The 26,772-nt window shown below is 34.7% G+C and overlaps 1 protein-coding gene across 1 annotated transcript; it reads left to right on the top strand.

The window, feature by feature from the left end:
• Positions 1-5,558: 5,558 nt before the first annotated feature.
• Positions 5,559-25,101, top strand: LOC106063029 (uncharacterized). The gene is made up of 7 exons (XM_056006334.1): positions 5,559-5,710; positions 14,080-14,193; positions 15,363-15,489; positions 16,983-17,059; positions 18,926-19,070; positions 20,190-20,359; positions 21,637-25,101. Exons 2-7 carry the CDS (start codon positions 14,158-14,160, stop codon positions 21,862-21,864), a joined length of 783 nt encoding a protein of 260 aa, XP_055862309.1. The 5' UTR covers positions 5,559-5,710; positions 14,080-14,157; the 3' UTR covers positions 21,865-25,101.
• The last annotated feature ends 1,671 nt before the right edge of the window (positions 25,102-26,772 follow it).

The following is a 26,772-nucleotide window of genomic DNA, read 5'->3' as shown; positions in this document are numbered from 1 at the left end:
CAATAATTGACCTTTTTTTTTAAAATTTTATATCAGTGTCTTAACATCAGAAGGTGTTATTTAAAAATAATAAATAGATCTATATACATTTTTATTTCGGCTTAAGATATTTTAGGTTTTATTTAAATTTCATCAAAATGTCTTAAAAAATTAAATAAAATACAACTCTAATGGGTACCTTACATTAATTTGGGAAAGTAAAGCGGTTAGTCGTTGTGTTGGCCACATGACACCCTTGTTAACCATGGGCCACAGAAACAGTTGACTTTTACATCATATGTCCTATAGATCGGATGGATACTTTATGACTTTTACATCATATGTCCTATAGATCGGATGGATACTTTATGACTTTTACATCATATGTCCTATAGATCGGATGGATACTTTATGACCTTTACATCCTATGTCCTAGAGATCGCGTGGATACTTTATGACTTTTACATCCTATGTCCTAGAGATCGGATGGATACTTTATGACTTTTACATCCTATGTCCTAGAGATCGCGTGGATACTTTATGACTTTTACATCCTATGTCCTAGAGATCGCGTGGATACTTTATGACTTTTACATCCTATGTCCTAGAGATCGCGTGGATACTTTATGACCTTTACATCATTAGACGTGGCGAATTTTCTCAATTTTCGATACTTACAACATTCAAACTATCAGGAAGCTGATGGACAAGGTGTCAAGTTATGCAAAAAAATTAATGTCACTAAATAAAACCATTTCAACAAAGAATATAGTCATTTATTGAAATACAATGTAATTAAAAACTAATTTACCGCGTTAACGAATGAAAATTTTCAACCTTTTTTCGAGGAAAGTCTCGGATGCAATCTAGCTCCGGGACGAAATCCTTTTCAAGTTTTGTCTCATCATCGTTCGAAGAATTTGATTTACAATTTTCCTGTTTGAAAACGAGCAGATCTCAAACGCACGTTGAGACCATAACCAAAAAAAAAATTGTAATTGCACAAAGAAATATGACAGGAAAAAAAAAAAACCTACAATCCACGTAGACTAATAGACGGAGATTAGGAAAAATGTGCATCTGTTATAAATTGTACGCGGCTTCTAATAAACTTTTGAGAATTACTTGGGGGTTCCCCGCTACGGCATGCTACAAGCGGACTACTAAGACGAATGTGGTCGCCACACTTTGTCATCAGTGTATATATAACAATAAGATGCCCTTGTACCTTAGAGAGCTGATTACTCCATATGTCCCCGAGAGAGCCCTGCGCTCAATGGACTCAACGCTTTTAGTGGTGCCACGTTTCTCCCTCAAAAGCTACGGTCTGCGGACCAAAGGTTTGGAACTCACTTCCCATTGATCTCAGACAGACAACATACCACTTTTAAGAAGAACATTAAGACCTACATGTTTAAAACTTTTTTAGATAAGTTTTTGATTTCAATTGTCGTGTTTGTGTTTGTAATGCTATTACAGCGCCTTGAGCCTACATTTTGTTTGTTAACAGCGCTTTATAAATAAAATTATTATTATTATTATTTATTATGTGGTAGCCTCTAGTCATTAATATGTTTATCTTGTATGCATTCTTGTCAAACAGCTCAGCATTTATTTCAAGGGTTAACTAAGACAGTGTTGCCAGGGTTTAAAATATTGTCGGTCAAAAAATATTTGAAAAAAAAAAAAAAAAAAAAACACGTACAAGTTGCTGACCCGTCGAAATTATGATTTTTTTTTTAGATTCTTTTGTTGAGGCCCCTATCTTGTGGAGTCTCCTAGGCTGTAGCCCCGCCTGCACTGGGTCTACGAGACAAAAAGGATTGGGAACCACTGGTTTAAATTAATAGTATCTATATATATAATTCTCTTCATGGCTCAAGAGTTTGGAGTAATGGAAAGATCACTCTTTTAGTTCTGCAAGTCGGACGGACTACGTAATTTTAGAGGCGAAAAAACAAAGAGGGGGGGGGGGAAACGTAGTAATCACCGGTCACTAAATAGCAGGGACGGAATCAACCGTTTTGGGGCCCTATGCGAAACGGATTTCGCGGGGCCAAGTTTGGGTAAGGATACGGATAATAAGTGAAAATTAAGAGTTAGTATTAGAAAATGTATTCGTCTTTGCATTTTATCCATTCTTTATTACGCACAGAATTACTACAAGAGCCTTGCGTGTAGCGAAGTCGTACAGTATATCATAAGAATTCTGTTTCCTACATAGATCACACTCAATAGCAAGAATTACCAAATGTTTCAATCTATCTTAGAGAATTGTTGATCTCAAGTTATTCTTCATTAGTTTGAGGCTCGAGAAGCTTCTTTCACAAGATTCCACAATTACCGGTATTTCATAATGCCGTTTTTTTTTAATCGCAAAATAGCGGCGTATGCTACGCCGCCGGTCGACTCGTTTTTATTATTATTTAACTTCTTCACATGTTCGAATAAAACGTTATATTTACAATTTAATAGTTACCTTCCTTCAATCTATATTTCATTCTATAATAATGTGATATGTGTCTGTTTGTTGTTTCACAGGGATGAATATAATTTAATTACAATAACGGATACAACGATTTCAGTAAAATAATGTTAACAATTTCAAACATTTAGATGTTATAGCCAACACAATTTTTTCACTTACAAGAGGCTGTCTGGGCCCCTCTTGGTCATGGACTGGAGCGCAATGAGGGCCTCTTCGTGCTATGGTTTGCATGGACACTCTACAAAGGAGCTGCCTCTGTCTGGTTTTGTTTACCATTTATTCTAGCTCAAGATATTGTGATTAGCTAGGATAAACAAACACTGACACAAGATGCAATGTTGAACCTTTACGCTGTTTATTCGGAGTGATAACTGTAGGCCTACTGGATAATATATAGCAGGGGTGGCCAACCTATGGGGCATGCACCAAGGGTGGCTCACTACACCAATACAAATGGCGGACTACACCCCTTAGATAATGAAAAAAAGCATGTCTCATCTTAAAAATAAGAAAATCGATCTGCAGAGAAGAGATTAATGGAAATTAAGCTCATTAGCTACTATGATGTCAAAGAGACCCACGTAATAATACTAATGGGCCCTAACCCAGAAGACGATAATTGAAGGATAATTTTAAAAATTTGAAAAACTTAGTGATTAGGTTTGTAATTATCATAAGTAGACCATCATAAAAAGTGTTTGTTCTTCCTTATTTAAGTACACATGATTAAACTTATAATTGGTAGAAAGGTTTTTAAATGTGTTTGTCATCTGTAAGGAAAAAAACATTACACTGCAAACTGTGATCCAGTGCGATGGTATGGAAAAAAAAAAAGAACTAAAAGGACGTTTTATAAGCAATAGTTCAGTGAACATAAAATTAGCTGAGAACAAAACACAAACTAAACAAAGAAATAAACTATAAGATGCTAAGACTCGGAGATTACCAAATATTTCTAAATTTTTTAATATAGTGGCGAGTCCCCAGAACCTGAAATTTTACAAATTTTTCCATTGTAATTTAAAACAGAAGATGTCTTCTAAGACATTAGATAAAAACATGAAGTTAGAATACAAGAAAACAAGAAGATAGTATTCAACTTTGATTTTCGCAAAGAATGTGTGGTCAAGAGAAAAAAAAAAGAGGATTTAAAAGAGGCGAAAACTGTTTGTTAAGAAAAGTTGTGAAAGAAGCAATACTTGAAGTATCCTACGACCTCGCCCTTGTCTTGGGTCAAAGGTTAGAACAGTATTGAAAATAGATAAATGCGGTTTGCACGCTGGACTGTCGTTCGAATTTATCGATGGTCGAGGGTTCAAATCCTGCCGCTCCCATCCCCCATCGTCCTGCGGGAGGTTTGGACTAGGAGCTGCTATCTTCAACTCTGAAGGAGTATGTATGAGCATGCTCTTTCTTGACATTGTCCTTAATAATAATAATTTAATTTATTAAGCGTTGTTAACAAACAAGATGTAGGCTCAAGGCGCTTTAATAACATTACATATAGATATGTGCCATTTGGCTGTGTTGTAATCAAAAAACGTTCTAAACAAGTAGGTCTTAATGTTCGTCTTAAAAGTGGTGTAGCATGTTGTCTGTCCTTGAACGAAACTGCTGACATTTTGGATGTTGCACAGTTAAACATTTTATAAAAGGAATGGTAATGATTGAAACATCTTTGAAGAACATATTGACCTTGATTCGCTACAATAAAAAATAAGAGAACCCAATATATTTTAGAAAGCAAAGTCACGTTTGGAAAATAATCAATTAAATTGAGAAAACTCGTAAGTGTCTGTTTCTATGGAGCACCGCCAGTGATTGAACAGCGACCAAAGTTATGCCTGTCTATTCGGTTCAACATACAGATTCGAGCAAACATTTTCATCCATGAAAATAGTCGAAAAAAAAAATTAGGTCGCGACTGATTCGAATGTGAAGGACTGTCAGTCGCTTTAACGATTAATATTTCAGATTTCTTGAGATCAGAACAACTTTAAATCTCATTAAATCTAATTAACTTGCCCGCGTAAATATTTTTAAAATTTAAAACTGCTAACAGTGTTCATAATTAATTAGTAGTATATTCAGAAGTAATCCATTAAAATGATCAATGCTACCTTAGAAATGTCAATAGAGTAAGTCAAATGTAATATGTTTGTGTCAGTGTTGACAATATCCATTTCTCTACAACTACAACATCTGCCCATCCTTATCATAAATGAATAGGATTTTGATAAAAACGATTATACTGGATATACTGGACTGGATATACTGGATATACTGGACTGGATATACTGGGTATACTGGACTGGGTATACTGGACTGGATATACTGGACTGGGTATACTGGACTGGATATACTGGACTGGGTATACTGAACTGGATATACTGGACTGGATATACTGGGTATACTGGACTGGGTATACTGGACTGGATATACTGGACTGGATATACTGGGTATACTGGACTGGGTATATTGGACTGGGTATACTGGGTATATAAAACTGACAAATATATCAAAATTATCTGTGTGACAAAAAGTTAGCCACCATATTGATCTATAGAGAAGCAGGGGCGTAGCTAGGAATTTTCCATCGTTTGGGGGCCCGGGAGGCATGATCTCTGAGGTGCTCCAGGTGGGATTTTTAAATTCTCCCGTCTCCTTCCCTCACGGGCCCATCCTAGCTACGCCATTGTAGAGAAGTCTACACTTTATGATATAGAATATCAGCGAGCGTCGAAAAATATCCTGCGTAATTATTTCAATAAACAAATTCAGATAATAATTAATATTTATGCCTACGGCTACGGCCAATTAGACTATCAATGCTGTCGTGTGTAGTCACTGTAATTGTGCACTGTCTACTATCAAGTAACAAGATTTTCATTTAGTCAAGTTCTAGTCTAGCTATTATATTAATAAATGTGCAATTATACGTATTTAAAAAATGTTATTGTTCATATCAGTATACAAAACTTGAATGTAATATTTCAGTTTAAATTTTTTTTATCATATCCAGCAAAAAAACTAAATATAAATAGTCTAACGGGAACACGACTAGAAATAAATAGGGAATTTCCATAAATAGGTCACACGACTTATCATGTGACTTGAGCTTGCTCGCTTGATATGTGTTTACAAGTGTGTTAATGTGTTGTTTTTGGTCAATGTTACGTTCCAAGTTTAAGATTTAAATGTAAATATACATTTTAGTATATTCTAGGTCTAAATACCAAGAAAGTAAGTCAACTTTTCTTACTAATAATCTAGATTATTTTTTTTTCGAATCCCGGTAGGCCTAAAATGGCCTAGTGGCCTAGTAGATCTACCTTGAATGCCTTTAATTAAACTAAGAAGTGTAACAAGACAATTACAGAGTAACATTAATTTATTGTAATCATGACGACTATGTTTACTATGTATATTATCATATCGAGATCTCTGGGTCTAGTTTATCCTATAGATCTATCTACTTTCCAAATTTAGAATACATATACTCTAGATGGACTAGATTCTATATTAATATACCTAACTAGATGTAAATATAACTAACTCGCTCTTATTATAAATCTAGAGTCTAGATCTAGATCTATATTTAGACTTTACAGTAGCGCTTTACCTCTCAGCCACCGCTCCTATTATAAATATAATTACGTTTAATTGGGTTTACATGGCGTCCAGCAAAAGGACGACACGTCCAGCATAAAAAGGACATGTCCTCCTTTTTGAGGTTTTTTCCTTCGTCCGGCAGGCATTGGGCCAGACGTGCGAAAATGTTCTGTCTTTAAACGCTCTTGTAAAAATTGTATTTCATTTCATGACCAAACTAATTTAAGACAGCCCAGACACACATGATTTCAGGAAACCTACTGCGTAGGCCTACTTTGTTGACGAAAGCCTAACCTTTATAACCCAGCATTTATTGGCTATACTTGACTTCAATAACACTTACAAACATTACTCACCGGCTATTTAGCCCCTTCATGTGTTCCCCCAGGCTCTAGGGGCATATATTGCTTTTTTTTTTTTTGCTGTAACTTCTGCTTTGAATTCCAATAAAACGGACAGCAATTGAACGCTCCCCCTGACATACTTTTTCTAGCCCCCGCTACATTAAATTGGAAATGTTCTCTCTTTTTCTCTCCCTTTCAATCTCTCTTTCTCTCTCTCTTCTGTCTCCTTCTCTCTCTTTCTCTCACCTTGACCCCTCCCCCCTCCCCGTTTATTTGTTGTTGCATCTTAGCGCTTCGTAATGCTTTCTTACAAGATTTTGTTTACTTGAGTTATAACGGCTTGCTTTTAAACGACCCCCACCCACCCCCAAGATACATGCACATATACCTTTGGTCCGTGAAGTGTAGAACCATGTTTGTTCCCGCCCCCTCCCTGGTCGTGAGGTTTGCGCGCTGGACTGTCGTTCGGATTTATCGATGGTCGAGGGTTCAAATCCTGCCCGCTACCATCCCCCGTCATCCTGCGGGAGGTTTGGACTAGGAAGTAAACTATCTCTGAAGGAACATCCGAAACATGTGAAACATTTGACAAACAAACAAAGTACTTACAAGCTGTGATATTCTTAGGCTCTACGTTGTTGGTTTTTGTCGTCGCATCTCTTTTAAGCCTTAAATGGAGCATTACGCAATTTTCAACATGTACTTTCATTTTGCCCACCTCCTACACCTGTTGATTTGTTTCCCAGGTTTTGTATAGTTTATGGACACCCTCCCTTTCGTTTCTTACTTATAACATGTTGTGTTTTTTTATGTTCTTGATGTGTGTTGTGAACTGATCTGTTCTTGTGTGTCAAAATGTCTTGGTTTCCAGGTCAGCTTGTGTGTGTGTGTGTGTGTACTGTGTTATCGTGACCTGTTTTGTCATTCTTGTCCAATAGAGCCTAGGATCAAGACATGTCTTCTTGTAGTGTTCCATTAGGTGACTACATGACAAGGACAGGCCCGTAAATTCGTGCATCCCCTTTCTCTCCCTTCTCCAATACTCCGCCTTAACCAAGAGTCTTAGTTACACTATCTGGCTATTATTGTGCTTCTAGTTTCTTATTTCGAAATATTTGATAGGAAAGTTAGGGAAAAGTAAAGGCGGTTGGTCGTTGTGCTGACCACACGACACCCTCGTTAACATTATCTATAGACCATAAGGTCTGAAACTGGAACTTTACTTTTTTAATTTTATTCTATTATACGATACGTACACGATACGTACACTTGATAGGCCAGCACTAATATAGGTTCCCTAACACACTCACTTCTGCCGGTCAATACGATATCACAAATTCTCTCCCCCTCCCCCCTTGTCGGCTTAAAAAAAAAAGAATAGTGCTTATAAACGCAAGGAAATACACTCTTGCACTTTTTAATATGTCATGTCATACATTCTCTATATTGATTGCTCTTATCCTACATTTACTATTTACTTCATTGTTACTGTGTGTGTGTGTCTGGCCAAAAGTTTGTACACGTTATTTCTCCGACACCCAATCTCGGATGAAGCTGAAATTTTACACAATTATTTCTTTTACCTGACAACGCAAGAAGAAAACAAATTCACAAATCGGTTAATTAACTATTGGTAAAAAAAAAAATTCGTAAAGGTAAAGAAATAGTACTTGACTGAAAGGGTGGTATAAGCTGAATTAGTCCCCTTTTTATTAGGTTGCCGTCTCAGGCTTAGTGAACACAAACATGAAATAGAAACAATTGATAGCTGTACAATCTTCCAAGTTCATAGACTCTTCGGCAGCTGAGTGGTTACCACATTGGCTTGAGAACCATGAGAAGGCTTTAGCCAACAAGTTCAAATTCAAGTCGTTTCCTTATTTTTTTTTAATACATTTAAGAAGCGATCACCCAGATACTCCGTTCTTTTTTACCCTTGCCAACTGGTCTGAAAAGTGATAGGATCATAGCGTATTGAGAGCGCTAAACAAAAACAATTGGTAACAAAATATTTCTAGTCGCACATATCTATTATTGTTAGTCTAGATCAGGAATGGTCAAACCATGGCACATACGCCAAAAGTGGCGCACTACCCCTATTTGATAATACAAAAGAAATCGTGCTATTAACACTAATAGGTCCCAAACCCAGAACACACATATGAAGATTAATGCTTCTAATTTTGAGACTTAATAATTAGGACTTTATTTTAAGCCCAAAATATAAACCGCAATAACCTGCAAATTCTAAATAAGCTTGATATTCTGCCTTATTTTACTACAGTTTAATAAACTTATATTTGGTAACATGGCTTTTAAATACATTTGTCATCCCTAAGAAAGAAGAAGGAAGAATAAAAAAAAATTACACTACATAAATGTATATATAAATGCATAATGTATGTATGTATATGTATGTCCCCCCATAGAAATCAAAACCGTTTGACCAATCTAACTCAAACTTTAGATCTTAAGATGATAGAGCTACTTTATGCTTGAACACATCAACATACAAAATAAAGTCCATTCATTTCATATTTAAATCAAATTAACATTCAAATGTATGTTTCTGAAGCATTTACATACATTTGTTTGCTATAGCTGCGAAATGTGCCTTTAGTCGTGTTTACATACATTTTATAGTCCCATTCATGTGTCGCGCACATCTAACATGCGCTATGTAAACACATTAGGATTGGGCAGGCTACTTGAGGCTCTATATAAGGGATATTGAATATACTAACAATAATTAACAGGCATCTTGAGCCCTTGATTTTTTGAATTCAGTCTTATAATAGTAGATCTACATCTTTTATAATAGTATGGACTTTAGATCTGGATCTAAATATATGTAGGCCTAAAAGCAAATGTTTTATTTAAATTATGAATTTAGGTCGATTAACTACAGCCACGGAACACTGACCAATTAGATTTATTAGATAATCATTATATGACATTAGATAGGCCAGGATCACATCAAACTTCTCCTTCACTTTCATCTATCCCCTGGTCTGCTGCATCGTGGGGGTACCACACAAGATCTGTCAACCTTCTTTCTCCATTCTTCTCTGTCAATAGCCTTTGATAGAATTTCGTTCTGAAAATATTGAAACCTGTCTTTTTACCTGACCTAAGTTGTGGAACGTAAAGGCGGTTGGTCGTTGTGCTGGCCATAACCATAACCCTCGTTAACCTGATATATCGTAAGGATTGAAACCACCTCAAAGTTGGTGTCATTGAGTGGATACCCCATTTTAATATTATGAATGGTATTCACAAGTCATGTTTTAATAAGGTGATCACTTTTAAGTTATAGTTAACTAGAGTAAAGGGCAGTTAGTTGGTGAGTCAGTTGATAGAGTTACTTGATAGCAGTCAGTGCTTCCCTGGGTGAGCTTTTGTTTTTTTTCTCTCTCTCGGGGTTGGGATGGAAAGAACGCCCGGAACCCAGTCCAAAAAGTCCGCCACGCTGTTCCACATGGGGGCCGTCATCAGTGTCCCGTAGCTGGAGTGGCGGTCCCTACACGGAACAGTGGCGGTTACAGTATAGGAATATGAGACAAGCTCCCCGCAGTTAGCGCTGTTCTCTGCCACTTATAGCGAGTGGACCCAGGACCGGGGACGGTGCGCTGTGTACACGGCACGGCCCGGTCTGGCCCAGTCAACCGATATGGCCGCCTACCGTTGGGTGCCCTCAGACAGGACAGGGGTGAAGAGCCCCATGTCCAGGCCTGTTGGTTGGATAAAAGCCTTTCTAAGCATCAACGGGATAATGGCGCCTACGGCGCCGACGCCCTACTGGACTTCACTGAAGATAGCAGTCAGTTGATACAGGCAGTAGAGAACAGTCAATATGAGTGAGAGTTAGTAGAAGTCAGTTATTGTAAGCAGCCACTATGGAGTTATTATTATAAAGCAGTTGAGACTTGTACCAATTATTAAGTTATTACTTTATTCGCCAAGTGTTCTATATAGGATTACTACTGATTAATCTTGAATTGTGTATCATATTCACTATGTTGTGTTGTTGTATATATTAAACGTATTTCTTGGGGACTGCTATAAAAAGAGTTATTTCCTCATTTGCAAGTGAAGTATGATCGCATGAAGTGTTAATCTTGACATGTATAATATGAACCCAATGTCACCGCGCCTACATCCATGAACCACACCAGTAATAGTATAGTGTCAGAAAATAACATCGGTAACAGGTACCTACTTCTAATGTGAAGTGTAGCTATACATGTTTAAGCTCACACACGTAACGTAGACTTTATTTCATCCCAACCCGAGGTCACTACTTCAGCAGAACCTTCATAACAGTCAAGACATGGATACTAAGTTTTAATATTTTGCCGAAACAAATTGAATACCTTTTTTTTATACCACGTGTTTTATCTTTTTCTAGGATTTCACTTTAGAATTGCAACAAACGCTTTGTGAGCTATTTAGTTTGTTTTGTGGTTCATCAACCAGCTTTCGATTAGCGAGGACAATATCTAGAACTAAGCCTTCAAAACTTAAACGTGAAACAAGCATAGATTTAATAGTTATTCTTCTTCTTCTTGAAACTCTCAGGCAGAGTTGAGCCCTAGGCCAGTGGTCGGCAACCTTTTGAGTCGAAAGAGCCAAAAATTACAATTTACCAAATTTTAAAGTTTTTAAAGAGCCACACATTTTTTTCTTGCCAACAATAAATAGTACTCACACAATTAATTAATATATATATTAATTCATATATACTTGTTTTTCACACCAAATTATATAATATATATATATGGTTTTTATTGGATAATTATTTTTTTCGTTCGATAAAAACTAAAGAAGTTACTTACAACACTAACTTGTACTTCAATAACAAACAATTGAGAAAATTCAATGGGAGGTTACCTTTGCAAGGTTTTAGAAAGTTTGGATACATCAGGCTCATAACTTGTTTTTGGTTTCAAACACGACTCTAGATTTTCATTTGTTAGTTGACCTCTTACTTTACTTAAATTTATAAATGAATATAACACTTGCTCGCACGAATATGTCAATCCGAGGATAGTCAGTACTTCAAATGCCAACTTCACCTCACTCTAGCATTCTGGAAGATTATTCCATGCTTCGAATATAGGCTAAGTGCCTCAACTCGAGATATCTCTTTTAAAGTTGTCATATTTGTTGCGTAAGTGCATATCTTCTGCAAAAAAAAAAAAAAAAAAATTCTTAAAAATAAACTAATTCTTCTACCAAAACAGGATGGGTTTAACTTTCCTTGCAGTTTTAGATTCAGCTCATTTCCTTTCACTGTTATATCAACCATAAAGTAAAAATTTTGCTACCATTTGTCTTTCTCTTATTCAGGGTGATTAATACCTTTTTTTATCATTTAGGAATGTACTTTAATAGTTTAAGCACAAAGCTAAACGTTTGAAATGCACATATCATACAATAAAGAAGGATGTCGAAATACTGACTGTGTCTCCATCTCGTTAAAAAGTTCCTTAAACTGAAGATGGTAGAGTGCTTTTGATAAGATGATGTTTACAATCTTGATTATCAAATTTATGACTTCAGCTATTTCGGCCATAAATGTTTGGGCACAAAACTCCTCTTGGTGTATGTGAAATGTAAGAATTGGGTGATTTGGCTCGAAGAATTGTTGTTGCTCCTTTATTTTTCCTGTCATACTTCTGGCTCCATTAGTTGCTGTTTAAACGATTTTATTTAACTCGATCTTATTGTCTTCAAGGCATTTCTGCATGGCATTTCCCCTCTAGTTTGTCATGAGAGTAGCAATCCTGGAAGTTCCTCTTTTGGACCTTGGGAAAACTTATACCAGACAAAATGAGCAACTTGCGCCGTGCCTCTTATGCCGCAAGACTAGCAAGTGATAAGGCAGAAGAAAGTTGAATATCTTCCACCTGGAAATATGTTACATTTGAAGATATTTTAGCTATTCTATCTTGTACTGTTTTAGCGAATAGTGGCATATCTTTGATTTTTTTTCAAGTTTTTTTTTTTGTTTTTTTTTTTTAAATCACGAAACAGTTCTTCAGATGCACGTAGGAAGCAGTCTTTGACATACTCACTATCTGAAAATGTTTTGCCTTTTTTTGCAATTTCTATTGGTCCCGCAAAGCGTGCCAGATTAGTATTACTTGTAGATTGCTTCTAACTTTGAGAAGATCATTTGCTTCTAACACATTTACTTGAAACAACAAACTATACATCACAGCCAAAGCACGTAGTGAAGATGCCGTTTCGTCTTGCGTCGAAAGCAAATTAAAACCTGCATAGAAACACCCGACGACGGCCTCATTTGAGAGCTTCTGACGACTGACGGCGCATGTAATGGGGGGGGGGGTATAAGGCTGAGAGATAGAATCGGTGCCTATTCTTCGTTAAAAGAATCAGAACTATTTTGAAAAATGTTTCGATAAAATGACTAATATTTGCGTATGGAACTAAAGAGCCGCAGCTTCACATCTAAAGAGCCGCATGTGGCTCGCGAGCCGCAGGTTGCCGACCCCGGCCCTAGGCTCATGGAACTCTTAAGTCAGCAAAAGTGAACAAGAGCTCCCTCTCACCGGCCTGCACGAGAACAGTGTACACTGTTCTGTCTGGCGGGTGGGTCAGACTCGTGGCAAGAGGCCGCATACACTAAGACCCCCGCCATTTTCCTTTTCTATACCAGGCTAACCGTGCGGGCCACGCCATTAATGTAACTGCACCTTGAGGAACACCGTCTAGATTGTGACAAGTTTGTGGGAGCTTTTTTTACAACTCCGCACAGTGCAATGAGGATGCTCTCGCACCCCAACGGGAGTCTTGTTTTGCTACCCTTTAGCCTAATCGTTTCCTCCTACGATCGTTTCCACCCGGGCGCCACTATGAGGCAGGGTAGCATGCCCGGGTTAATAGTTATAAAGGCCCACAGTTAGCTTATGATTCATTTGGAATATTCCTAAAGAAAATAGGTTTCCCAGTGTATTGACTCAGCTATATATCCCCAGCTGCCATACTGCTTGGCTTCCGGCCTCGCTCTGCATGGAGACCAGGCTTGGTTTTATAAGTTGTCGACCCCACCACACACACACACAATAAACAGATACGATTTAATGATCCTCTATTTCAGTGGTGCCCAAACTACGGCCCACAGGTCATATCAGGCCTGTGAAATGGTGCTATTCGGCCCTTCGAAACTCTACATTCCCTAGTGAAGCCGCAGAATATCTGTTTCCTTGGACTTTTTGAAGTGTTGCGGCCAGTTTCACTTGTGCCGGAAATGTAAATGTGACCTGGTGTTTAAAAAAAAAAGGTTGGGCACCACTGACCTAGTTGATGGGTGACGTCAGGTAGAGAGGTTGGTCAAGAGCTTTTTTTATTATCTCATCCCTGTGTAAAAATCCTTCCCTTTGGTCAAGAGGCCTTCATTAAAAGTACCCAAGTCAGAGATCGTTATTTTGCTTCCACCAACAGCAAGTGTATATATTGTCTGAGCTAATAATTACATCATTACATATTATGTCACATTATGAGATGATATGTCAGACTTTAACAAAGAATTAGGTCACCTTAAAAACAAAAGCCTAAACTATAGACTATATCAAAGATTATTTGTCTATTTCTGGCAAACAAAGTTTTTTTTTTTTTTTTTTTTTATTACAGGGACGTTTGCGTAAAGTCATTATGTTCTAGATTCTAATTAATGTAGACTAGAACTCTTGATCTAGACAGCAGAGACTCATGGGAAATATCTGTGACTGCTTCAAGGACCATAAGGTAAGCTGTTATATGATATATATCATATATAGCTGTTATATATAGGTATATATATATATATATGCTGTACGCGCGTTTATTCTTAGGGTTAGGGTTAACTGGGTCTGGGCGTTAGGGTTAGGGTTTGGAAAAAATCCCCCCCCCCCCCCCACTCCAAAGTTCTGGATCCGCTAGTGCATGTACTAGCATCAGATATAGAGTAGCCTTCCCTTGTTTTTGAACCTTTTTTTATGTACGTTTCAAATGTATTTAAAAAAAAATATTTATAAGAACCAAATTATTTGAGACATGAGTAGAAGTAAGATCATTAGGTCTGTCTCTAGAGAGTCTATTACAAATAGATTACTAAATTAGCAAAAACCTTTTGGCAACTGGAAGACTAGCTATAAATTGACTAGAGTCTTGAGCATGTAATTTTATTTTCAGTATAGACACCACGGCTGTGAATTTCTCACCACCTCCAACAATGTTCATAAATCATAGCAATAAAAAGATGTACTTTATTCTGATATGTGATTCACATACACTAACAAACAGTTAGACCTAGAAAAGTATTTATATAGCAATCAAGGAGATATGAATACATATAATACATATAATGATAATGTAAATAGATTCTATATTTTTAGGCCTATATTATCATTTACTTCACTGTTACACTGTGGGTTATATGACATAATTTTTTTTAAATTTTATTTACGAGTTCTTTTAACTTTAAAAAAAATGTTAACATGAGTATACAGCTAGCCAGATATTATAGCTTCAATTTAACTTTCTAGTTACCATACAACAGCATAATGCCTGATTTATACTCATCACTTCTTTAGTCTAATTTAGTTCTTAATATATATCAAATGTATATCTCTGTAAAGTTTGAAAATTTTTACATTCACATAAATGCTTTTGAAATATCTCATAAAAATATTTTTTTAAATTTCATAAAATATTACAATATATATAAATAAACTCACAATATATATAAAGGCCTATATATAACTGTAGCCTACATTTAAAGATCTATAAATAGCTTGCACTTTAGAAAATTTGAAAAATTTGATGTTGTGGTACTTGCAAATTGTGTTTAAAAAAATGTAAATAAGGTAAACTATAATTATGAGATTATAATTATCAATTTTTATGTATGAATGTTTGCACACTTTTGTTTTCAGCCACCATATGAACCTACCTCTAGGACGCCACTTTTGTCAGCACAGTCTGGTCCAGTGAACTCCCAACCAGCCACAAATAATGTTGGTTCTTCAGCTCGGAAAAATAAGCTGGTACAGCAGGAGCTAGGTAGGATGAATTGAACTTTAGTGTTCAGTGCAAACATAAAATGAATGGTAAAAATAACATTTACAGGTCTTGTATAAATTATAAAGAACTTATCTGACTTTAACTTCTGCTTTATCAGAAATTAGTTACTTTTAAAAGCTTTTCAGTTTGAGACAATACCTGTTTAACTCTTTCTCTCCTAATTGATGATGCCAATGTTGATTCGATCCCATTAAACTAAATTGATTTTTGGATTTATAAACTTTTAATTTGTGTTGATAAAAAAAAAGCATTCATTCCCCTATAATTGAATACAAATACAACATTTTCTGATAACAAACAAAATAGTTATTGAAGTTTAATCATATCAGAATAGTGAAATACAAATGAGCAAAATGAATAATTTTATCAGAATGAGAAAAAAAATATTGCGGAGAGAAAGAGTTAAAAAATCAATACATAAGTCCTATGTCTCAATGTCTAGTTATTGATCTTTAAACTCTTAAACTCTCTCCTTTTTTAAATGTTATTCGCTTGAAAGAGAAAGAGTTAAAAAATCAATACCTAAGTCCTATGTCTCAATGTCTAGTTATTGATCTTTAAACTCTTAAACTCTCTCCTTCTTTAAATGTTATTCGCTTGCTCTAAGATGTTAATACTTAATTATTAGTCCATGTTAAGGGCAATAAACCATAAAGTAAAATTAATTACAAAGCATATTTGATATCCTTAAGTCGGATTCATTATCCTGCACAAACTGTGGCAAAGTCTGCTTCTATGAAATTGTATAGAAAATACAATAAACATGCAAATATGTAACCCTGCAGAATCAAGTAAAAACAAGGGACCCTTGTACCACAAGGCCTTCATCAGCTACAAAACAAACAAAACAACTAACAATTAACACAAAATAACTTATATGTCTGATGCTGTTCAAGCCGAAAAGAAATAAGCTATGCTGGTGTAAAAGTATGGGACTTCAGAGGGGGGGGGGATGTCTGACAAAAATGAATGGAAAAGGGTGGAGTTTTGGTGCCCATCTCATTGGAAATAAAAGTGTGTTGGTTGTTGATTCCTTGAGGGGCCTGACATATAAATAAGTTTATTTTAAATTTACAGACAGATGTTTTTGTCATTGCATTATTGTGTAGCAGTGATGAGGAGATCTAGACCTTAGAGATGACCAAAAAAAACATCCTTCTGATCTAAAGTATCTCACCAGTATGCAATTAACACCCTCAGTAATCAATAGTCACATGCCCCAGCTCACAGCCATTCGTGTTCTTCTCTGAAATTGGCCTGTTTAGTTAGAGCAGCATCTGCCCACTTTCTAGCAGCAATCAAGATCTCTAATTCATCTTTGCGCATCCATTGTTTGTCAAGGCAGAAGATATAATATACATGTATACTTAAGTATAAAGGAGCAACAAATACTCTCTTTTTAAAAAATAGCAACAATATTTCTATGCAGACTAAATAAAAGTGACTTGAATATGTTTTGTTTTGTTTATTAGCTTCATCTCTGGAACATCTGACAGCCATTAGTTTGGCTCCTGTGAAAACTGTAGCCACACTGGATAAAACTTTTCAGGTTGGTCAATGCCACTTCACATTCCTACACTTTCTAATTAAATATCTGTATACAATATATTGATTAAAGATCATTGTATGTACTTCTATAAAAATGTCTATCCAGAATAGAGCTTTAAAGACCTATAAAAAAAAGACACTCTACAAGATCAACCATAGACTAAAGGAGTCCAACAACAAAAAATAAATTAATATTCATTGATAAAATTATTATAAATAATTATAAAATTAATAGATGCAAAATGAATCAATTCTTTTCATAAATATATTGAAATGTAAAGTTCCCCTTTCAGACCTTGTGGCCTATAGGGCAGATGATGTAAAGGTCATCTGTTTCTTTGACCTACGGTTAAGGAGGGTGTCATGTGGCCTGGACAATGACCAACCGCCTTTACTTTTCTCCAGCTAATGTCAGGTACCCATTAGAGCTGGTTGGACTTAGACATGGTCAAAGATCCTGAAATTGAAAATCCCAGTCTTCACCAGGATTTGAACCCAGGACCCCCGATTTGGAAACCAAGGGCTTTACCACTCAGCCTCCTATAAATATATTTACACTATATAAATTACAAACAAAAATAATACAAATATTTTTTAAAATATATACCTGGTATATGTTTTTGGATTGTATTTATATAGGGCATCTATTATGCTTTTAGCATGGGGGGGGGCAGGGCAGGGGTATTTGGGAGAATGTTTCTTTGCTGTCTTAAGGTGCTCTGCAAAAAAAAAAACAACTCAGCTCAGATTCAAACTCAAACCTCCTTGAAAACTAGACTAGACTAGTTTGTCATATAGATCTACCTATTAGTAAAGCTGAACATATAAAGGGATACAACAGAACATGCTTAGACATGTACTGTCCTAAAAATGTAATTTTTATTACTATGAATAAAACATAGTAATCCAAAGTATACAACTTCTTTCAAAGCAGAAAAAGCAAAGCTCATTCTAATGAATATATATAAATTGAATTTCTACATTATAGTCCTAATACTTTCCTATTAATCAGTATTCATTCATATTGTTTTCTAGGAATTAAGAAAAAAACTTTTTTCTCTCTTTGGATCACATTCAACTTTATCTTGACCTGTGCAACTTCTTTTTACACATTTTATATCAACTCACTCTGTCTGTCTTGCCAGAAGTTGGTACACATTAATTCTTTGACACCCAAAATCAGATCAAGCTGAAATTTTGCTCATAAATTTCTTTTACCTGACTACACAAGAATCAATTTAAAAAATTAACCAATTATTTAATTAACTATTGGTAATCAATTATTTTGTTTGTTACAATGGAAAGAATGTGCACTTGACTGAAGTGGTGGTATATGCTGAATTAGTCCCCTTTATAGATTGTTGTCTCAGGCTTAGCAAACACAAACATGAAATAAAAACAATAAATAACTATACAATCTTCCATGTTCATAGACTTTTAACTAGTTGAGTGGTTTATACCACGTTGGCTTGAGAAACCTAGAAGTCTTTAGCCCACAAGCACGAATTCAGGTAGTTCCTTTTTTTTAAATACATTTAAAAAGTGATTACCCAGATACCCTTTTCTTTCTTCCCTATCCCTTTCCAACTGTTCCAGACAAGTGATGGGATCATAGCGCATTGAGAAAGCTAAAAGCATGAAATAGCTCTAAACAAAAATACTTGGTAAAAAAATATTTCTAATCACACAGATTTATTATAGTTAGTCTAGATCTATTACAAATTTAATGACATGACTGACCTGGACAGATTGATACACTTAATATAAGCTTTGTTTTTTTGTTTTTTTTTAAAGGATTTTTTGGTATTTTGCTTGTTTTCCTAAAAAAAAGGATTTTTTTTTTTGTATTTTGCTTCTTTTCCTTTAGGATCACAGTAAGCTTTACAATGACTTGTATAACAACTTTTATGAACTGAGGAAATGCTTGTTTGAGTTCAAGAGTAAATTTGTCTCTGAGACTGCTGGGATACCAACAATTGTTGACTGTCTGAAAGTTTTATCCAAGAGATGTGGTCAGTTATGTCCCTTGTGTTATTTTTTAAATTGCCTATCTTTAGACATAAATGAATAGCAGCACCAGGGACCACGTTTTTAAGAGAGAAAGTAGTGAATTAAAATGCTACAAGAATTTTAACCTGTTTATAGCTTAGCAAGAAATAATTATATGATACTATAGTAAGTTATGAGTTCGATAGTAAGTCATGTGTTGAAAATAAATGAAGTTCTCTAGTTTGTGACTCTGGATTTGACACCACCACCTAGCGATAACGCATTAAGCAAACTTAACCTCTTAACATCGGAATTTCCAAAAAAACATTCCACTGATCCAGAGTCATTTTGCCCGTATGCAAATTAACACCCCAGTGGTCAAAGGTCACAAGCCCTAGCTAGCCCCTCCCCCACCTCGCAGCATCCGTTCACTAACAACTTCAATAGAGCCGACACAGCCGTTAGGCATGTATTAGACAAACGATGGTTTTTATCTAATTGTGTATCTCTCCTAATGACAAGTGGACAACATAAACACATTACATATAGAAGCTTCAGTGGGTATGAGCAATCAAGCTGTGAACGTAAATATGGAGTTGAAGCTAGGTGCTGAAACAAATGTGATACACACATATATTAGACATAAATGAATAGCAGCACCAGGGACCAAGTTTTTAAGAGAGAGAGTAGTGAATTACAATGCTAGCAGTGGTTTTCAACATTTTTTGAATAAGTTGGGCCTACAAGTAAACTGAAGTACTATTATTAATTTAGCATTCATTTTTATCCCTTTCCTTTTGAAGAACAAGTCATTATATTCACTATAATGAATGGATTAAGTGATATTGAACTAATTATACTTTAATTATAAATGAATTATTTTATAAATTGGAAAGTGTATCAAGTAACGAACATATAAATAGAGGAAAAAAAAGATCAAGACATTGATTTATTGAAAATAAAGTAACCATTTGGTTTGGCTTGAAGTACTATTTCAGAAGGTTTTCTCTTTGACTATTGGCTATTGCAAATAAATTTCAATATTATATAAATACTGCCGTTTCTGCCAGCGATAAAAAATGTTGGTTTATTTTTATATCACTAGTTGCATTCATAAAATTGTTTCAAAACCTATTTCTTAGGTGGAGCTCATCTGACTGGATCCAGGACCAAAAACTGCATACAGATTGTGTATGATAAGCGAGAGGTGTCAGAGAAGTGTGAAGGTCCACCAGAAGAAGTTGTAGAGATACTGGAGCTGTATAACAGAACCAATAAACTCATTAAGAACATTCTGGATAAGGCTTCACAGGTTAATACATCAAACCTCATGTGTTGACTCATGAATTTCTATCAAACTTAATGATTTAACTCATGATTTGCTATCAATTTTCAGAATTCAACCCATAACTTACTATGAAACTACATGATTTGACCGAAAATTTACTATCAAACTTCTGAATTCAACTCATTACTTACTACCAAACCAAATGATTTGATTCATGACTAACTATCAAACTTGATGATTCAACTCATGACTTAATATGAACCTTGATGATTTAACTCCTAACTTAGTGTCAAACAAAATGTTCAATCTCATGACGTCACTTTCATAACGTACTATCAAACGTAATGATTTCACAAACTAGAGAACTTCATTTATTTTCAACACATGACTTACTATCGAACTCATAACTTACTATAGTATCATATAATTATTTCTTGCTAAGCTATAAACAGGTTGAAATTCTAATTTCAGTGAGTTTAAACATTTTGCAATCTTTTTAGTCCCTGGATAATCAGACCATATAAACTGAAATGTATTATGGACGTCACCATGCAGTAGAATATTGATTTGACCTTTGAAACCATTCAAAGGACTGTAGTGCACATTATTACAACTTGAATAATAAACAAATATTAAAATCTTAATTATTTTTTTAGTAATATTAAGTATAGAAATATTGAGGATTCTTTAAAACTATATGGATGGTTGGTTGCCTGGTAATGAGTTGTGTGCTTCAGACTGTCATCAAAATGGTCCCAAATTTAATCCTTACCAGCTGCCATCCCCTGATGTTCTGCATGAAGTTTGAGCTAGAATGTCGTAATCTTCATTTTTGAAGTAAAGTTCAATGCTTACAAAAGCAGCTAAACAAAACTGGCTAAAGAAGAAAAATATGATAATTTTTTTTATTAAGAGGCATAATTTTTTGTTTGTTTTTGCTTTAAATTGTATTAAAAATTACAATTGGTAATACAAACTAAAACCTTGCTTTTGTATACTTCTCTTTGTTTTTTTGGTTGGTATAGATTGTTTCATTGTTGTGAATTTGTATACCAATAGTTTTATATGATAATAATTTTTTCATCCATTCCACAATCTTTACAACCTTTGATTAGTTTATGGCTTCAGTTGCCCTAAGTTGCATACATTTGGATTATAGCTAGTTTGGTCTAATAATGGAATCTCTTTATTTTTGTTGTTATTCAAATAGTCTTTTGTTTCAACTTAGCCAATGTATTTCAGTTTAAAACCAAGTCTGTATCACAATTGTTAATCAGTTTATACCTTTGTCTTCAATCTAGGTATCAAGTTCTATACAGCTAGTTCTAGAGGAGGAGCAGAAACTGAAAAGGGAGGTAACCAAAGCGGACCCTGATGGTAAACTTGGCCCTGAACCTTTAAAGACTACTGGAGAAAATTTTATCAAACTCCACAAAGTACCAGAATACATAGATACCATTCAAAAATATACCAACAAGGCTTTTGTGGAGATTATGAGTGGTTCTAAAGCTTTGTTTGAAGAAACCTGATTTTTTTGTGTTGTTTTGTATTAGCTAAGACATTATTGTAAGAAACAAATGAAGACAAATACACATAGGACATATGATTAACTAATTGCAGGACATAGGATTAACTAATTTCAGGACATAGGATTAACTAATTGCAGTAAGGTCATCCTTATCATCTATTCTGCTATTTGCTTCTTTTATGATTAGTTTTGTGTGTTAGGGTTGACAATGTAGAGTTAGGAAGTGGAAAGTCAAATGACATCTATAAATGCCATTTGCTCAATCACTTCCTACAGTAGATATACCAAAGCATTATATATATCTTTTAAAATCATTGTCAGAAAAGATACACAGAATCATAGGTCAGAAAAATGGAAAAAAAGAATTGATTGATTACTTTAAAAAACATTAGTTAACTTATGTGCTACTATAAAAACATAAGTTAACTTATGTGCTACTTTAAAAAGCATTAGTTGCCTTATGTGCTACTTTAAAAAACAATAATTACATTATGTGCTACTGATGGACCAAGAATCTTCATGATATACTGTGAATTTATATGATGGAAACATCAATATCAATACCTTATGTCCATAAATAGTTAAATTATCTATTTTTTTTAATGTGTAATGCAATTCATAAAAAAAATATTTTCTTTTCTTTTTTTTTTTACCATCTTCTACCTTTTTAAGTGTGTTCAAATTACTATAATAAATTTATATAAATTTTACTTCTCTGTAAAAGTTTTTTTTTAAAACCCACTTAGAATAGATTGTTAGAGTGTTAAATATCATGTTTAATTATTCTGATTGTCTTCCATCTTGTTATATATGTTTAACGTCTTCCTGTTTTAATTTTTTTTTTTGGAACGTTTTGATTTGCCATATTTCTTATACAGTAAAAGCAGTATTACAAATGTTATTATCATTTTGTAACATAAAAGACATCAAGTTATTTTGGAAATTCATCAATTTTGATGAGAAATGATACAATTTTTTAAAATATATAAATGTTATAAACATGCACATGTTTTGACCACTACAAGTTTCAGAATTGGAGTCAAAAGAAGGTTGTTTTGTTAATATCAAGTTACCATAAAAATCTATATGTTTCATTAGATGGCTGCCATAATATGTCATGGAGTTCCAGTTGATGGTGTTTTATGTTTGAATCCTTTCCACCCCTCATCCCCTGCTGTTCTGCTGGAGGTTTGGGCTTGAATGTTATTCTTTTCAAATCTGAGGGAACATTGTGAAGAAAAAAACACAATATTTCACACAATTCTATTGTTTTGATATTGTCATCATAAATTTCACAAAAGTCTCCATTTGTTATGTTTTTTTGCTTATTAAGCAGAGATAATGTCATAAGATAATGAAGTAAGTATACATATTCTATACTTGAAAAATGTGATATCATCTTCAATTCTCAAACCCCTAACAACCACTAATTGAAATTTTCTTTTAAATAGGAAAATTATTATTGTTTTTTTTTAAATGTTTGTACCAACTGGCAATATTTGATGTGATGGCAAAGTGTTGCTGGCCACAAAAAAATCCTTAGTCTATATTTTACAACAAAATTAAAACTCTAATTAAAATTGATCTTCATTTTTTTCAACCTGAACTGATATGCATTTTATTCTGTGATATTTTACTTTATTTGAATCAGTTTGTGTGTATAAACAGTATAAACAATTTGAATACTTGTATTTGTTATGTTATATTTTTTTTCTTTGAGTTTTTCGTAGCATTCAGATTGAATAATGAACAATGTTACTTTTCTATTTTTTTTTCCAATTAATGAAACCATATGATTTCTTGTTCATTATTTTCTTTTAGAAATTTTTATTGTCTAAATTATCATCATTTTATATGGAGGCTAATTTGTGATGAAATGTAAAACAAGAACTACTCTTTCAGAACTGAAGGACTGCACTATGAACTAAAGATGTGCCACAAATCACAATCTCAGCTTGCCTGTAAGAAGATCCTTACGATAATTGGTGCATCTCTTATTTATAAATCTTATTTATAAAACTAAAATGTTATTTATTTAGAATATGCATCCTCTGTTTAAAAAAAAAGTAAAGTACCCCTTTCAGATCTTGTGATCTATAGGGCAGATGATGTTAAGGTCATCTGTTTATTTGGCCAACGGTTAATGAGCAGGGTGTTATGTGGCCAGCACATCGACTAACCGCCTTTACTTTCCCCAACTAAAGTCAGGTACCCTTTAGAGTTGGGTGGATTCTGGGGCGCCCTAAAAATCCCAGAATTCAAAATCAGTCTTCACTGAGATTTGTACCCAGGACCCCAAATTCGGAAGCCAAGCGCTTAACCACTCAGCCATTGCTCCTCATCCTCTATTTGGGATTCCTCAATTCCAGAAAACATTAAGAAACTGGAACAGACACAAAATAGAGCAGTTAGATTCATAACGAACGAATATTACCCAAATGGGCCGGTAGGACCACCTTATCGGCCTCATGAATGCCACTATAGAACTTATTAAATTGTTAAAGGTTTTATAATATTCTCTTGTAAACGGGGCCCTCTGAGCGTCGTGTTAAAAAAGTCTTCAACAGTCTCTACAGTGAAATGCTAATTTAAGCTTACACATTTTCCGAAAAGCAACATAAGGCCTACTATATTTCTTCAAAAGATACAGAGTTCATTGTATGCATGCGCTCAGTTATCGACACATTATCATACTTAACAAAATGATTTTGAGGACAGGTAGATCTAGAATAGGATGGCCAGATTGTATAGAAATGCCCGGGCCGATTTTAATACCCAGTCCGCCACTGCTAGAACTATTAAATGATGGAATGGGTTGCCTGAGTCAGCCAGGAAAACCAATGACTTGACAGAAGGGACCACAGTCAGAGATGAGATGACAGAATTTGTCATTGATTAACATCCATGATTGTATTTACCTAAGGACACGCGCAAGTCATAATCATATTCTTTTTTGAAGTAACGTCTGTATTTTATAAGATAAGATAATCCAACACTGAAAGAAGAATAAGTTAGACTGTATCTGCAATAGAGTAGCCAACTAGTCCCTGACAAGAGCTTAAATAAATGTATTCTGGAGATTGAAAATTGACATTCATTCATTGCAACGTTTGTGTCATTAATACATATATTTGTTTGTATTAATTAGCTTATATTCTCTCTGAGATTTGATCTATATTTAGACTATTGTTAATGCTTTGTTATGGACAACTTATGGAAATAAAAATATTTAAAGTTATTTTGTAGTTTTTTTTTTCAAATCCTTCTAATAGCTCAATCTTTCTTCTTAGTTGAAGAGTGGTTAAAACCACAAGTTGAAATTTTACCATCGTCCCTTGAGTGAACGTTGCATGATATTCGCGGGACATATCCTTAGACAAGACGAAACACATTTACCAAAGTCAGTCATAACATGGACGCCCAATAGAAAAAAAAGCGAAAACAAGGCGTCTACTTATTAGAGGCCTATGGCATAACTTAGAAGACATAAATCCGTAGGCACCAGCCGAGACCAATCGTTATAAAAGGCCTGAACACTGACCTGCAACGTCACAACCTGTGGACAGTTTAAACCAATAGCTCGTTGCCACGTCACAGGTCTGTAAAGCTGTCGATTGTTCTACTATGATTTATTGATGTTGTATTCTAGTTAAAACTGTTTAAGAAGATTGTAATGCCAACTTTCTTTTGACATTCGATATCCCCCCCCCCCCCAAAAAAAAAAAAAAAACACAAAACAAATGTTCAACACATCAAATTTATTGACTGAGTTTTTAAACAAAATAAAATGTGTCAAGAGAGACGAAAAGAGCCTCAAGTTTATTAATGCTTTTTAATGATGAACAACATCGATTTGTTTTCTGAGTTGATGACAGTAAGATAAATCTTAGCTGACTTGATTATCATCTTGCTAATTCGATCATGACACAGCAGTAATGTGGTCATCAAGTCTTCACATAGGACATCAATACGAGTTACAGATTAATTAGGCCGAAATGAAAAAAAAAAGCATAAGACGCGGAGACCTGCAATACAAGGAAATAAAAAACTTGTAGACACAGGCAACAAGAATGTATATTGTCATAAATTATCACTACACTAATCCAAGAATATTTATCAGTTTTATGGTTCATCATTTTTGGTGGGGCTTTAAGGTCGCTAGACATTGTCCATTGACTGAAAACTTTCTTTAGAACTAATGCTCTCGCTTACTCGAAGTGTTCCTAGAGATCCTAACTTAAATAAACATAACTTTTAGTAATCTAAAACCTTCCCTCGATCTGATTTTTCTCTTTACACATATGGCTTTGAGGAACATGACGTCACATCATGTTTCAGTAGGGTCAATATCTTTGAGTTATCGCCGCTGATTTTTGAATTACGGGATAAGTTGCGTCCCATGTCAGAATAACGGAAAGAGAAAATGTTGAGTTATTAAACCTTGTCTACCCACAATTCATTCATGTTTATTGAACCTTAAATGCTATTGTTGTAAGATCGATACAGATATTGATTTAACTTAACCTCACTTTAAATAAAACATGACGAGATCGCTTTAGTTGGTCTAAACATAGAATATATAGTTCAAGGACTCTAATCCTTGGTCTAAACTTCAATTTCGGTGAAGAATATCTTTTTCAAACAGCTTATTTCAATTCACTCAGTCTGTCAGGTACAATTGACATCTTCTTATGATTTTAAAAGCCCAACCATGTGTCGTGGATGTCTATCAATAATTGGCTTCATTAGTTACTTGAGAAGGGAAGTAACAAGGGTCTGTACGTATAGTCAAAGACTTAAATGCTATAATATATATAAACTTCAAACTATTATTTATTGTACCTAGCAAAACACCAATCAACTAAAACAAATTAACCAATTAGTTAATTAATTGTTGGTTGTTAATTAT

This window comes from Biomphalaria glabrata, chromosome 12 (assembly GCF_947242115.1).
Source record: "Biomphalaria glabrata chromosome 12, xgBioGlab47.1, whole genome shotgun sequence".
NCBI classification, from domain to species: Eukaryota; Metazoa; Mollusca; class Gastropoda; family Planorbidae; genus Biomphalaria; species Biomphalaria glabrata.
The sequence above is the reverse complement of the archived record's forward strand: the minus strand, read 5'-3'. Positions and strand labels throughout refer to the sequence as shown.

Coding starts and splice junctions, on each gene's coding strand:
- LOC106063029 (XM_056006334.1), top strand. CDS start 14,158: ATGGGAAATATCTGTGACTGCTTCAAGGACCATAAG. Junction 14,194..15,362: donor ACTGCTTCAAGGACCATAAG/GTAAGCTGTTAT, acceptor TTTTGTTTTCAG/CCACCATATGAACCTACCTC. Junction 17,060..18,925: donor CACTGGATAAAACTTTTCAG/GTTGGTCAATGC, acceptor CTTTTCCTTTAG/GATCACAGTAAGCTTTACAA.